Here is a 12,388-nt window from a genome sequence, read left to right on the forward strand (position 1 = left end):
CATTCCAGAGGGAACACCTCTATAGTCCCAAATAAGTGAGGAAAACCTCAAAAATGATGGGAGTGGTTGGAAATAAAGTTGACCTATAGAGAATAATGCATATTCCTTATTTACCTAAATATATAGACTATCAGTCCAGTTCAATAATTATCTGATCTTATTCCTTTTCCAAGAAGTCAGGTCCTCTGACTACTGGTCTAGGTTTTCCCACAGCATCACTGCCATTCTGACATTTTTATTGATGCTGATGATATAGGATATAGCGGTGATATAATTCAAATAAATGAACATGGTGCAGTGTCTTAACTTCACCACAGCATTAAAATTACCCCTTTCTATAACTGTGACTTTAACAAATTTTAAGCATCTTAAAGACTGTATAGAATTTGCTGAAAACACGTACCTAGCACAGTGCCTCACTCATAACACTCAATAAATCTTCTAGTATATAAGTGATGGAAGAAATAAATGGAGATAAAGCTATTGCCTTAAAGATATACACGTTTATAGATCATTACCTGTAGAGATTTTTTTTTTTTTGACCTGGTTTATAACACTGTATCTGATTCAGAGATACAGGATGACAACTCTTAGATGTATGTTACTGATCACCAGGGCACCCATAATCTTTCACTATAGTCCCTTGGATTTTAAATGGAACAGAACCTAACAGGCTTATTCCAAGTCTTACCACACTTTCAATGATAAAGACGTCACAACACTTTCAATGAAAAGATGTCACAACTCTCAAAAATGACATACTCCCTATAGAAACATCAGAATCTTACCCTAACAAAGTTAGGACCCAGTGTCTAGCAAAATGGCATCATCAGAAAAAATGATGCATCTAATCTTATCCATAATTGCTGAAAGTTAAAACTTAATAATCACTTAAATAGGATTTCCTACTTTACATCATTCTCCTTGATCTTAAATCCTAAAACAAACAGAGTGAGAACTGTTTCATAATGGAGGTGATTTGGCTGTATTTCTTAATAGCTTTGAGAAACTTACTAAAAATCAAACCTATGCAGAAAGCTTACTACTTGGAATTCTGAATGACTGGACAAAAGAGACTGGGTAAAACTCATGATCCTTTGCTGACAAAGCAACCTATATATTGAGGTTGGAGAGTCCTCGTGCCTTGACAACTACAAATTCCTGAGCAGGAGTGTAGCTAAGAAACAGGCCCTTCTGCACCAGTTTAAAAAAAAAAAAAAAAAGGAAAAAAATCTGCACACATATACATCTCAGCCTATACTAAAAAAAAAAGGAAAAAACTAATAACCACTGAATGATGACATAATAAATATTGAAAATAAAAGAACAAAAAGAAAATATATAATTAAACAATTAAGAAAGAGCATTGTAGTTTAGCGAATATATTATAGAAGAGTGAGATTTAGAAGAGCAAGGGATAGATTGATGATAAAGGTATGAATAAATCGGATGCTTTAATTCAATGTTTTAAAAATCTAATGATTAGTGTATATCTTCTCACTACTCAAAGACATAAACAATCATAGATATAAAGGAAAAATTAAATAGTCTGTCATGAAAGAAGCAGTTGGGTTGTCTCCCAAAAACCTAACAGTTCAAATATATTATGGTATCAAATCATTTCCCAATAAGTCCTATAAAATAAATTCAATTAACATCATTTTAGCACTATGTCTTTGTTTGCATTCCCCTAATCAGGAATTGTTTTTGCTTCATAACACACTCCAGATGAGTAGCTCAATACAAAAAGCATCCTGGTTTTCCAAAAGGCTGTCTCACTTTATCCCTCCTGGGTTGATGAGTATTTTCCAACATCAGCTGGCCTCATGATTTCCAACTAGTCAAATAAGGTCAAGACGTCCCTTTGAGGAAATTAAAATAATAAAAAAAAAAACTTTAGCAAATTATTTTACTTTGATACATAGAAATTGCAAAAGTTTGAAAACTGTGTTTTCCCATTCCTCTCTGGAAAATTCAGTGCTTAACTCAATTTTGGGTTTTATTGGCTGGGAAAATTACAAAACCATGAAGTTTTTTAAAACAGGAAAAAAACGTGAATATTACTCTGGTTTGACAAACTTGAAAGTGTCATAAAGTAAATTAATAATGTTAGATAGGTGTCTATATCAATTTAAAAGAAAGTCAGAACAGTACAATTTTTTTAAAATACAGAAATGAAATGAGTATTAACTGAAAGCATTGATTTCACATATTTAATGACAATGAACAAAAAACTGCTAACAAAGAAACTACAACATACTACAAAATGCTTGAGCAGCACATTTTATCTTTAAAATAGCAACTTCCCACTGAAAATCCCGGGAAGAACTTAACTATCATTTAACTTATTTCTTACATACATCCCAAATGAAATCAGATGGGATCAATTCATCAAGTCTTACTGAAATAGGGCCTCCCCTGGTGGTGCAGTGGGTTGAGCGCAGCACTGTGAAGCTGTCCAAAGTCTCTGCAGTGAGGGTTCCATCCCAACCAGCCGTGGAGCAACCCACATGGCGCAGCAGACCTCTCCTGTCTCGCCCCCTGCTCCCCTCAGCAGTGTATTTCGTCAGTCTGCCTGTTCTGCTCCCCGCTCTGTCTCTGGTGAGTCCTCTCACCCCCCACACCTCTGGCCTGTCCCCCAGCTCTTGTATAAATAAGTAAATCTTAAGAAAAAAAAAAGTCTTATTGAAATATACCTTCCAATACGCTATGATCTTTGCATCATATCAGAGAATGCTAATACAACTTATCCTGGATTCAACCTGAGTTTCCTCAGGCACATTTGAGAACAAATCAAGGTACTACTGTAGAAAAGAGAATCCTGAATGAAAAGCAAGTGTTGGGGGTGGGGGATAATAAGTCTTCTGTTGATAAAACTAAGATCTATAAAAATGTGTAGAGAGTGTGGTGAAAGAGGTAGGAAGTAATGCCATTATGCAATCAGCAGTGAATACATGGGTTTGAAGTATAACAGTGCAGCTCATCTAAGAACAGTCAAGAATAGCACCTAAAAATGGATTTAGTGAGTGGTATCACACCCATTCCCATCATGACTGTTATCAGTTAGAGAAACTCCATTTTTACAATAACATACAAAATAAATACCAAACGAAAATCTGCCTTATGAAAATTTATTTTATATAGATATATATATATATTCAACAGTGAAAAAACACTTGGCTAAGTGAGGATAGTTATTTTTTAAGATAACATTAAGTCTAAACTCTTCTACCATATATACCACACTTAACAATAAAGAAAAAGGATTCACGGTGATAATAGATACAATTTCTGCAAAATAGTCTAGGTTTTAATTCAAAATATTTATTTCACCTATATTATAGACACAGTACAAATAAGCTGAGACAATTCAAAATGTAATGCACGTGTCAAAACTTGCTTGGCTAGTTGTTTATAATATTTAAAAGTATGTATCTTCATACTAATAGTTTTAAGAGGTCAACAATTTCTCCCATTTTATTAATTTGTAAATTGCATAATGCATATTCCCTACTATGATGCAAATATATACTTGTTTTGTTAATTAGATTTGTCCATTCTTTAAAAATGTTGACCTACTACAGTGAATTAACCGTGAAAGGAAAGAAGAGAAAGGAAGGAGAGTAGAGAGGGAGAATGGGAAGAAAATTAACACTCTTTCTTGTAAAGTATGATTTTCAATAATGTATCAGCAATTTTCTAATTCTATTTAAAGGTAGGAACTTTTAAGAAACTCAATCTATAGGGTTTAGAAACCTTAAATTCACTCTTGTTAAATAATAACTATAACATTAATTGCCCTTCCTTGTCCTACCTCCCAGATACAATCCCCCACACACACACCACAAACATACACACATAAGAATTAAATATGCTTAATGCAATTATTAGTCTAAAATAAAAGTAGTCCAAAAAGGATACTGTATAGAGAATGATAAATAGTAGAAAGAATAAAAACACACAACAAGCTAAGTAAGTCCAAGAGTGTAATCATTTATTGACTACATGCCCAACAATCACCATTCTTGTTTCAGATAAGCCAGTTGTTTCAGGTCTGAACAGGTGTGGCACCAAAATGCCATAGAGAGTTTATTTCTCTCATTGATAGTATGAGGGGGAGCAGAAGGAAACCACCCCAGCCTTAAATCCTAGCGTACAAAGGTACAGTTCTAGGTATCCCAAACATTTTATGTATCATTGTCATCCTACATACAGCAATTGCATAAAGCATCTTACTGATGTTTCTTCTATGCAACTTTCAAATCCACTGTAAAGGTTTAAACATCATACAGAGCCAAGTTGCACTTTAAACTTCACTCTGAGCTTCAGATTGTAGCAACTCAACTCAATTAACTTTCAGATCTGTGCTGACCTGGGATAGGAGATTTAAAGGATATTCACATAAATTTTGATTCAAAATTCTCAATAGTTGATACCCTTTTCCAAATCATGTGGGAAAAAAAAAACAAAACTGGTTGTCACTAGAATTCTTTTTTTTTTTTTAAAGATTTATTTATTTACCCATACAAGAGCTGGGATACAGGCCAGAGATTCACCAGAGATAGAGTGGGGAACAGAACAGGCAGACTGACTGAAAAACACTGCTGAGGGGAGCAGCGGGCAAGGCAGGAGAGGTCTGCTGCGCTATGTGGGTTGCTCCCTGACCCGCCAGTGATGGAACTTGTGCTGCAGAGGCTGCGGATTGCTTCATAGTGCGGTTCTTAACCCCTTGCACCACCTGGGAGGCCCCTGTCACTAGGATTCTTAGGAACAAAATTAACCCAGTAGCAGCACTCTGTCTGCCCACCTGTGCCTATGCAGGTGCCTCTTTTCACCAACTCTGTCCCTTTCTGCAGGGCAGCAGCCTCCTGCCTGCCTGTGACCTGAACCTGCCAGGACTTCTCTTCACTCACCTCCCTCAGTGGAGGCCACTCTCCTGAAGGCCGCCCACCTGCAGCCATGCAGGCCTCTCAGCAAACCTGTCCTTTTCAGGGCAGCTCTTTCTGCCCGCTTGTTTCTATGCAAGTATCTCTTTGGTCCCTTTCCCTAATAAACCTGTTTTTTAAATTAAAAAAAAAAAAATTAACTGGGGGGGGGGGTTAGGGGTGGAGGAGATGCAGCTAAAGTAAATGCCACAAGGATTGACCTACAACACCTCAAGAACCCCTGGATCTAGGGCAACTGGGGCGGAGGGGGGGTTGGTCATGGAGTCAGGGTCAGGTGTTCACCATATTTGGGGACCTGCCAACCACATTACTGGCTAATGCATGCATCTGGAATAGCTCCACAGTTACCAAAGTTGTGCGTTACCATAAAAGTGAAGATTTACATTAGAGTAAACCCAAATATGAGATCTATTTTTAATTCAAAAGAAAAATAATTTAATTTTCTTCAGTGCAAATAAAATCACTCTTTTACAACGATGTAATTATTTGATATGTGCTAAATATTAAATGATGAAGAGCTCCACAGGATGCTTTTTTTTTTAAGATGGTCTGAAAGTAATTTTCACAAGCTAAGGAAACAGCTACAAAATTCCAAATCTTTGCTACTAAGTCTACTCTGATTCCAGTTGATTCAGACCACCTGATTTATTAAATCATCAACGCCTGTTATCAAATACTAGTCCTACTTCATTTTACTTTCACAAAATATTGATGAATAATGTACCACTGAAAGATTTTTACAACAATTATTTTCTCAGACCTAATTTTACTCTCAAATGGAATACGAATAAAATGGCAAATACCAGATCCAAGAAAAGAAAGAAACATATTATATAGGAAGCCTCAGAGCCCACCTTTCCTCCTGACTGGCATGCTTGGGTCTCTCCAGATTCCAGGATTCAAGATCTCTTTTCAGACATCAACTTGATCCAGCTGGATTGAGGCCAAAAGCCAGGGAACTGTTGCAAACCCCTTCAGCGTGCAGCTTTGAAATCCCAGCTGTCTATTTCGAATAAAGAAAATAGTAATGTGGCTTGTCCACAATTAACCTCGTCCGCAGTTTAGAGAAAAATAACTTTTAAGTTTTTCAAATTTTATAAAATATTTATTTTTTGAAAGCTGAGAAAAGTATGGCAAGCATAGAAAACGTTAGTAAAACTCCTCTTCAGGCAGCAATTTTGGAGTTCAGTGACTAACTTAATTAAGGCACCACCCAGATTTATACAGCTGGCTCGTTACTCTACACAGCATGGGATTCGAAGATGGGGTGACTGATGACAAAGCTCCTCCAGGCTTTCCAGCGAAGTCCCCTCCAAAAACAGCACTCGCGCGCGCTCCTCAGCCCGTGGTCTCCGCGCAGGTGGAGGTGCGCCCAGGTCTCCGCGGCAGAAGCCGACCTGAAGGACCGCGTCTGTCTGGGGGACCCCGAGCTCCGACCTCAGCCCTTGGGAGGCGGCGTCCGGTGCCGTCCCCTTAGCGTCTCCTCGCGCTCGCAGGCCCCGCGCTCGCGCCTCCGGGTCCCCGCGGCGCCAGGGAGGGCCGGGGGGCTGCGCTCCGGCACGGGGACCCCTGGAGGCGGCGCGCCCCGCGGGCCCGGGTGCGGATGCTCGGGCGGCCGGGGTCTCCCCAGTAGTTCACGCGTCGTTGGGGCCGCCCTGGCCGGGGGGGCGCCGGACGCCGAGGGGTCAGCGCTCGCGGGGCGCGCTCGGGGCGCGGCTGCGGCGGCCCGGGCTGCGATCGGGTGCGCCCGGCGTCCCCGCTGGCCCCTCGCGGACCCTCTCCCCGCCGCCGCCTGCCTCCGGGGGAGCCCGGGACCCCCGCCCGCACCGGCCCGGGACCCTCGGGCGCCCCGGCGTCCTGCGCCCCCCGCGGCGGCGCGTCTCCCGCTCGGCGCGGCGCGGGGTTACATAACCCGCCGCCCGCTCCTCCGAGGCTCCGGAGACGCCGCGGCCCTCGGCGCGCACAGAGGGGCGCCGGCCCGAGCAGCGCCCCGCCCCGGCCCCTGCGGACGGGGAGCCCCGTGGAGTGGGGGAGCCCCGTGGACAGGGGGCGCCTCTCCCCGGCCGCCCCCCGCGGGACGCGGGCTGGACGACGGGGGCTGGATTGGGGGCTCGGAGGGCGGGGGGGCGCGGGGACACCACAGGGGTCCGCGCCCCAACACACAGCTGGGCGCAGGGCGCGCCCCTCAGGGCTTGCGGTGGGGGGGCTTGGGCCCCGCTACCGGGGCGCCCGCGGCGAAGGGGCCGCCGCCTGCGCCCCAGCCCCTGCGGTCGCTGCGGGCCGAGGGAGGCCGGCCAGGGGCAGGGAGCGCGGGCCGCCGCGGCTGCACTTTGGGGGCCCGCGGACGGCCACAGCGGCTGGGGGCGCGGCTCCGGCCGGGCAGGGGGCCGGGCGCCCCGAGAGGCGCGAGCCAGCGCCCACCGCCCGCCGCGCCGGCCCCGCCCACCCGGTCACGTGAGCCGCAAAGATGGCGGCGCCCGGGCGCGAGGCCGGGGCTGCCCGGGGGACGGCGGGCGTGGCGCTCGCGGGAGCCGGGGGTGCGCCCCAGGTAGGTGGGGGTCGCGCCTTGCGCCCCAGATTGCAGGCCCGGGCGGGGGGCGCGGCTCGGCGCCCCAGGGCGCTGCCGAAACGGCGCCCGTGGCGGGGCGTGGAGCGCTGAGGGGACCCCCGAGCCCCCAGGCGCGGCGGGAGGAGGCGTGAGCTGGACACCCCCGCCCCCGGGCAGCCGCCCCTCGCCCGCTCCCCGCGAAGTCTCCCCCTCCGGAGAGCCTGCCCGCGCCCCTGGCAGGGTCCGCGTGGCTCCCCTAATGACCGCGTCGTTACCCGCCGGCGCCCCCCCCCAAAGCGTGAACCCCTCCTTCCTCCCCGGCCCGGCCTGACGCGGGCCCCGAGAGGCCCCGGCTCTCCTCGCCCGGGGCCGGCAGCGCCAGGCGCGTGAGGCCGGGCAGCCCCGGGCGGGGCAGGAGGGGCGCGGAGGAGCTCCGGGGAGTGAGAGACTACACGCGGGTGCTGTGCGCGCCCGCCTGGGCAATCGGGGTGACTGGTTGAGCAGCCCGATTTCTAGGTAACATCTTGGTGAGAGTAGAATTTTTACATTTCAATACTTGTTAAAAGGCTGTCTGGTTTATCTGATTTAATAGCAGTTCCTTCTAAGGAGGCCGCATTTGCTGCTGTTTCTGTGTTTTAGGAACGCGAATATGGGTGTCAGTTTCCTGTGTACTTGGGGTGTAGGGCGGGTGGGGGGGGGGAGTTTGGAACACCCATTACCTGGATGTTTTCTTTCCGGGGAGTTGGGTGCTTTAAGGAATAGGATGACAGCAAAATGAAAATCTATTCAAGGTTTCAGGTTAATTGTCAAGTGCCTGACATCTGCCTTCATACTGCATGAGATGGTTTGGATATAGAATCTTCTTTTGTATTAATTTTCTCTTCCATTTTCCATTTGGATGTGAGAGAGAAGTAAAAGATTACATCTTACCCCTTAGAAAATGTAATCTGTGAAGTATTTGCTTTTGTTTTTCTTTGTTCTCTTCAGATTTTTTTATTAAAGATTATGCATACACGAACTGGGGTACAGGCCAGAGGTGTGGGGGTGTGTGAGAGGATTCACCAGAGACAGAGTGGGGAACAGAACAGGCGGATTGACCAAAGTACCTTGCTGAGGGGAGCACCGAGCGTGTCAGGAGAGGTCTGCCGCGCCATGTGGGTATCTCCCTGGCCGGGGATCGAACTTGCACTGGAGCTCAGTGCCATGGGACCAGGCTCCTCGGTATGCCATATAGCACTTTCCAGCACAGGCCGTGCTTCCATTGCAGGTGCTGCTTGCTGAATAGGTAACTTACATTTTCCAAGAGAGCCAAGCTCTACTGTCTCTTCCTGCCTGAAACAGTGTCTCTCTTGTTCTATCTGACTGTTCTCCAAGGAAGGCCTGTTCTCTCTTACCTCTTCGGAAAACTCAACATTATCTCCAAAAAGAGCTCAGATTTTCATGGAAGTCAGGATAGAGTCAGTTGTCAACAAGTAGGTACTGTTTCCACCTGCCATCTGTCTCCTTTTCTCTGAAGGGTAAACTACAAAGGACCTTGAGGGAAAACAAAATTTTGATTAAGCTGTCTCTCTACACTAGGTCTTGAGACATATCTACCTTTCTGAGCCTCATTTTTCTCATCTGTAAAAGTAGAGATCATCCTATCAACTTCTCAAAGTTGTTATATGAATTGAAAACACGTAAGAGCTTATTAAATGTTGATTGATCATTGATGTAAAGTATGTGGCGGTATTACTAAACAATGTTTTTTAAACAGAATCTGTGGAATTTGTACAATGTAATGTTAACATCATTAGCTACTATGGGCTGGAATTTCTGTTTTGCAGGACCTCAAGGTGGCAACATACACATATGGTCAACCCAATCCATTTCTAGTAGATGCAAAACTCAGAAGATCAGTGATCAGCGAAATCATAGAAAAAAAAATTGAATATCTTACAAAAGAAACGTAAGAGACATACCTTAATAGAATCATTAACTTTATTTCTAGATCTGTCAGTATTTTTGAGTACCTAAGATCCTCTTAACCTTATTGAGTTGGTTATGAAAAATGCTTAGGAAAAAAACTGGAAGGAAACATGGACAGATGAAAATAGTGGTTTGTTGGAATATTGGGAATGTGAGTCATTTCCTTTTTTTTTTTAGATTTGTTTATTTCTGTATACAAGAACGGGTACAGGCCAGAGGTACGGGGGTGAGAGGATTCACCAGAGACAGAGTGGGGAACAGAACAGGCAGACTGACTGAAATACATGGCTGAGGGGAGCAGCAGGCAGGACAGGAGAGGTCTGCTGCGCCATGTAGATTGCTCCCTGGCCTGCAGGGGATTGAACTCATGTTGCAGAGGCTGTGGACAGCTTCACAGTGCTGTGCTTAACCCCTTGTGCCACCAGGGAGGCCCATGTGAATCATGTCCTTTTAAAAAAATATCCAAAACTGTTGTTCAAATGTTATCTCTGCAATAAATACATTTTTTAATTAAGCATAATTAGAAGACCACTCTTTCAGGAGCTACTTATATTTAATTGATGGTCAGTTATAATTAGATTTAGTTTAGAATTGATTTCCTCGGCCACAGTGATAGTTTGGCAAAAAAGAATACAAATTCCCCGATGTACATATAGTCTTTAATCCATTTTGACATTTAGATTAAAAGAGCTTAAGAATAAAATGGAAGGATTTTCATCTTTAACCTTAGACATTTCTATATTTAATGTTGAGTAAATATGTAGTAACCAATGGTTACATAGGAAAGGTATATCTATTAGAATTTTTATTGAACTTAATTTTTCTCTCATCCCTATTAGGACTTTAAATATAAAGGGAACAGTGTTCTTTGGAACAACAGCTAGTTTCTCTGGAATGTTGGCAAACTTCATTTTCAGAAATTGCTTTAAGGTTCAACATGATGCTCTGAAGACATACACATCATTAGCCACACTTCCATTTTTGTCTACTGTAGTAGCTTACAAGCTCTTTGTAACTGATGCTTTGAATTCAGGTAAATTTTCATTCACCTATCTCTATATAAAAGTATGTCTAAGTAAAATTACTCATTAATATATACTGTCCCTACTGCTGATAAAATCCTTTACGTGTGTATTGCTTTACCATTTACAAAGTGCCTTTATATAGATGGTACTATTTCATCCCCTTAAGATTCTTTCTAATTAGGCAGGGCAAGTCTCATCTGTCTCTTTTTTACATATGAGAAACCAAAGCTGAGATATGTATAAATAGACTAAGAAGTGACATAATTTATTATTGGGGGAAAGCAGATTTTGGCACAGTACTCACATGATTTCAGATTCTGCCTCCCACCATGTATGTTTTGTGACACTGCACAAATCAATTACCCTCTGAGATTTAGTTGTCTTATCTGTCAATTAGGACCATAGTACTTATGTCACATGATTATTTTGAGAATTAAAAGAAACTATGTGTCAAGTACTTACAGTATCTGGCATATTCAGGACTTCTAATGTTATTTCCTGCCTCTTCTTCCCCTTACCTTAAGTTTCACAACTAGTAATTGATGGAACTTCTACCCCCCATTTATCAGATACCTACATAAATTAATCTTTCCCAAGAAGCCTGTGATCCCCTCAGGATAAGTTAGGTTTCTAGAAACATTCCCTATTTTACCTTCAAAGCATTGTGTACACTTAAAATTAATTATTTAAATATTTGTCTAATGTATTTCTTTTCTAAGACTGGCCAAAAGATGAGTGAGTGGGTCTCTGCTATTCAACACTATATTCCTTGGGCCTGGCACATGCCTAGTACAGAGATAATAAAAATGTATTAACAAAGAATCCACATGTCTGGGCTTGTAGTTTAATATTCTTCATTATTAAATTGCTTTGCAGCAACCACATATGTAAGACATAATTCTCACTATATAAAGTATAATAAAAATATTTTTAAAATATTCTTTCTACTGTTTCACTGTGGTACTAGACAGTACATATATACATATAGTTATTGTATGAGGACACAAAACTGTCTTAATAGTCCTTATCCTGAGTTGTAGATGAAAACCAAATTTTTTGTTCCCAGGTAATATAAGCCAGGAAAACTGTGTTCTGAGAAGTTCCCTGGTTGGCATAGTATGTGGTGTTTTATATCCCAGTGCTTTGGCTTTTTCTAGAAATGGACATCTGGCAGTCAAGTGAGTCCATCCGTTTGTTCCTTTTCTTTTTTTTTTTCTTTTAGGTTAGTAAACTTCTTATTCTTAAGTTACTGCTGGCACATTTTAATCGAACTATAGTAGTCTGGTGTTTCAAGCAGCTAACTCTTAACCTTTTCTGCTATTTACGTGAAAGCCTAGAATGGAAATTACTAACTTTCTTTTTCCTTTTTAGGTATCATACTGTTCCGCTGCCACCAAAAGGAAGGGTTTTACTTCACTGGCTATTGCTTTGTCAAACAGACATAAAGGCAATGGCAATCCCGCTAGTCTTTCAAACAGTCTTTGCAATATTTACTGGGCTGCGTCATTACGCAATATTTGAAAGTACACTTGAGAAAACTGTACATGAAGATTAATCAAAGAATGCTAAGTCCATGGAATGGATTTTTTTTATGATGAGGACTCAGGTACTGCTGAAAGAGTTAAAAAGTAACTCTGGGCAATTTGTTCTTGTTCCTTTTCTCTGGTATATAAAAGGTACTCAATAAATATTTAGTAATTTAATCAATAAATGTAAATAAGTTTTTCTTTCCTCATTGGGGCTATCTGTACACTTATATTCATCAAAAATTTGTTGAATATCTATTCCATCTGAGGCACTGTTTTATGTATAATAAAAAGTGCTCTTTACCCAGAAGGAAGTCACAATTGAAGAGGAATAGAAAATGTGAACACATAACAAGATATGGCTTGAGAGGTATC

At 42.9% G+C, this 12,388-nt stretch overlaps 1 protein-coding gene across 1 annotated transcript; it reads left to right on the plus strand.

The window, feature by feature from the left end:
- Window positions 1–7,413: 7,413 nt before the first annotated feature.
- On the plus strand, window positions 7,414–12,042 carry TMEM126B (transmembrane protein 126B; the record flags this gene model as incomplete). Its single annotated transcript, XM_084250869.1, has 5 exons — window positions 7,414–7,494; window positions 9,321–9,442; window positions 10,302–10,495; window positions 11,554–11,665; window positions 11,859–12,042. 5 exons carry the CDS (start codon window positions 7,414–7,416, stop codon window positions 12,040–12,042), a joined length of 693 nt encoding a protein of 230 aa, XP_084106995.1.
- Window positions 12,043–12,388: the final 346 nt, after the last annotated feature.

The sequence above is a fragment of the Talpa europaea genome (assembly GCF_964194135.1).
Source record: "Talpa europaea genome assembly, chromosome: 1".
NCBI lineage: Eukaryota > Metazoa > Chordata > Mammalia > Eulipotyphla > Talpidae > Talpa > Talpa europaea.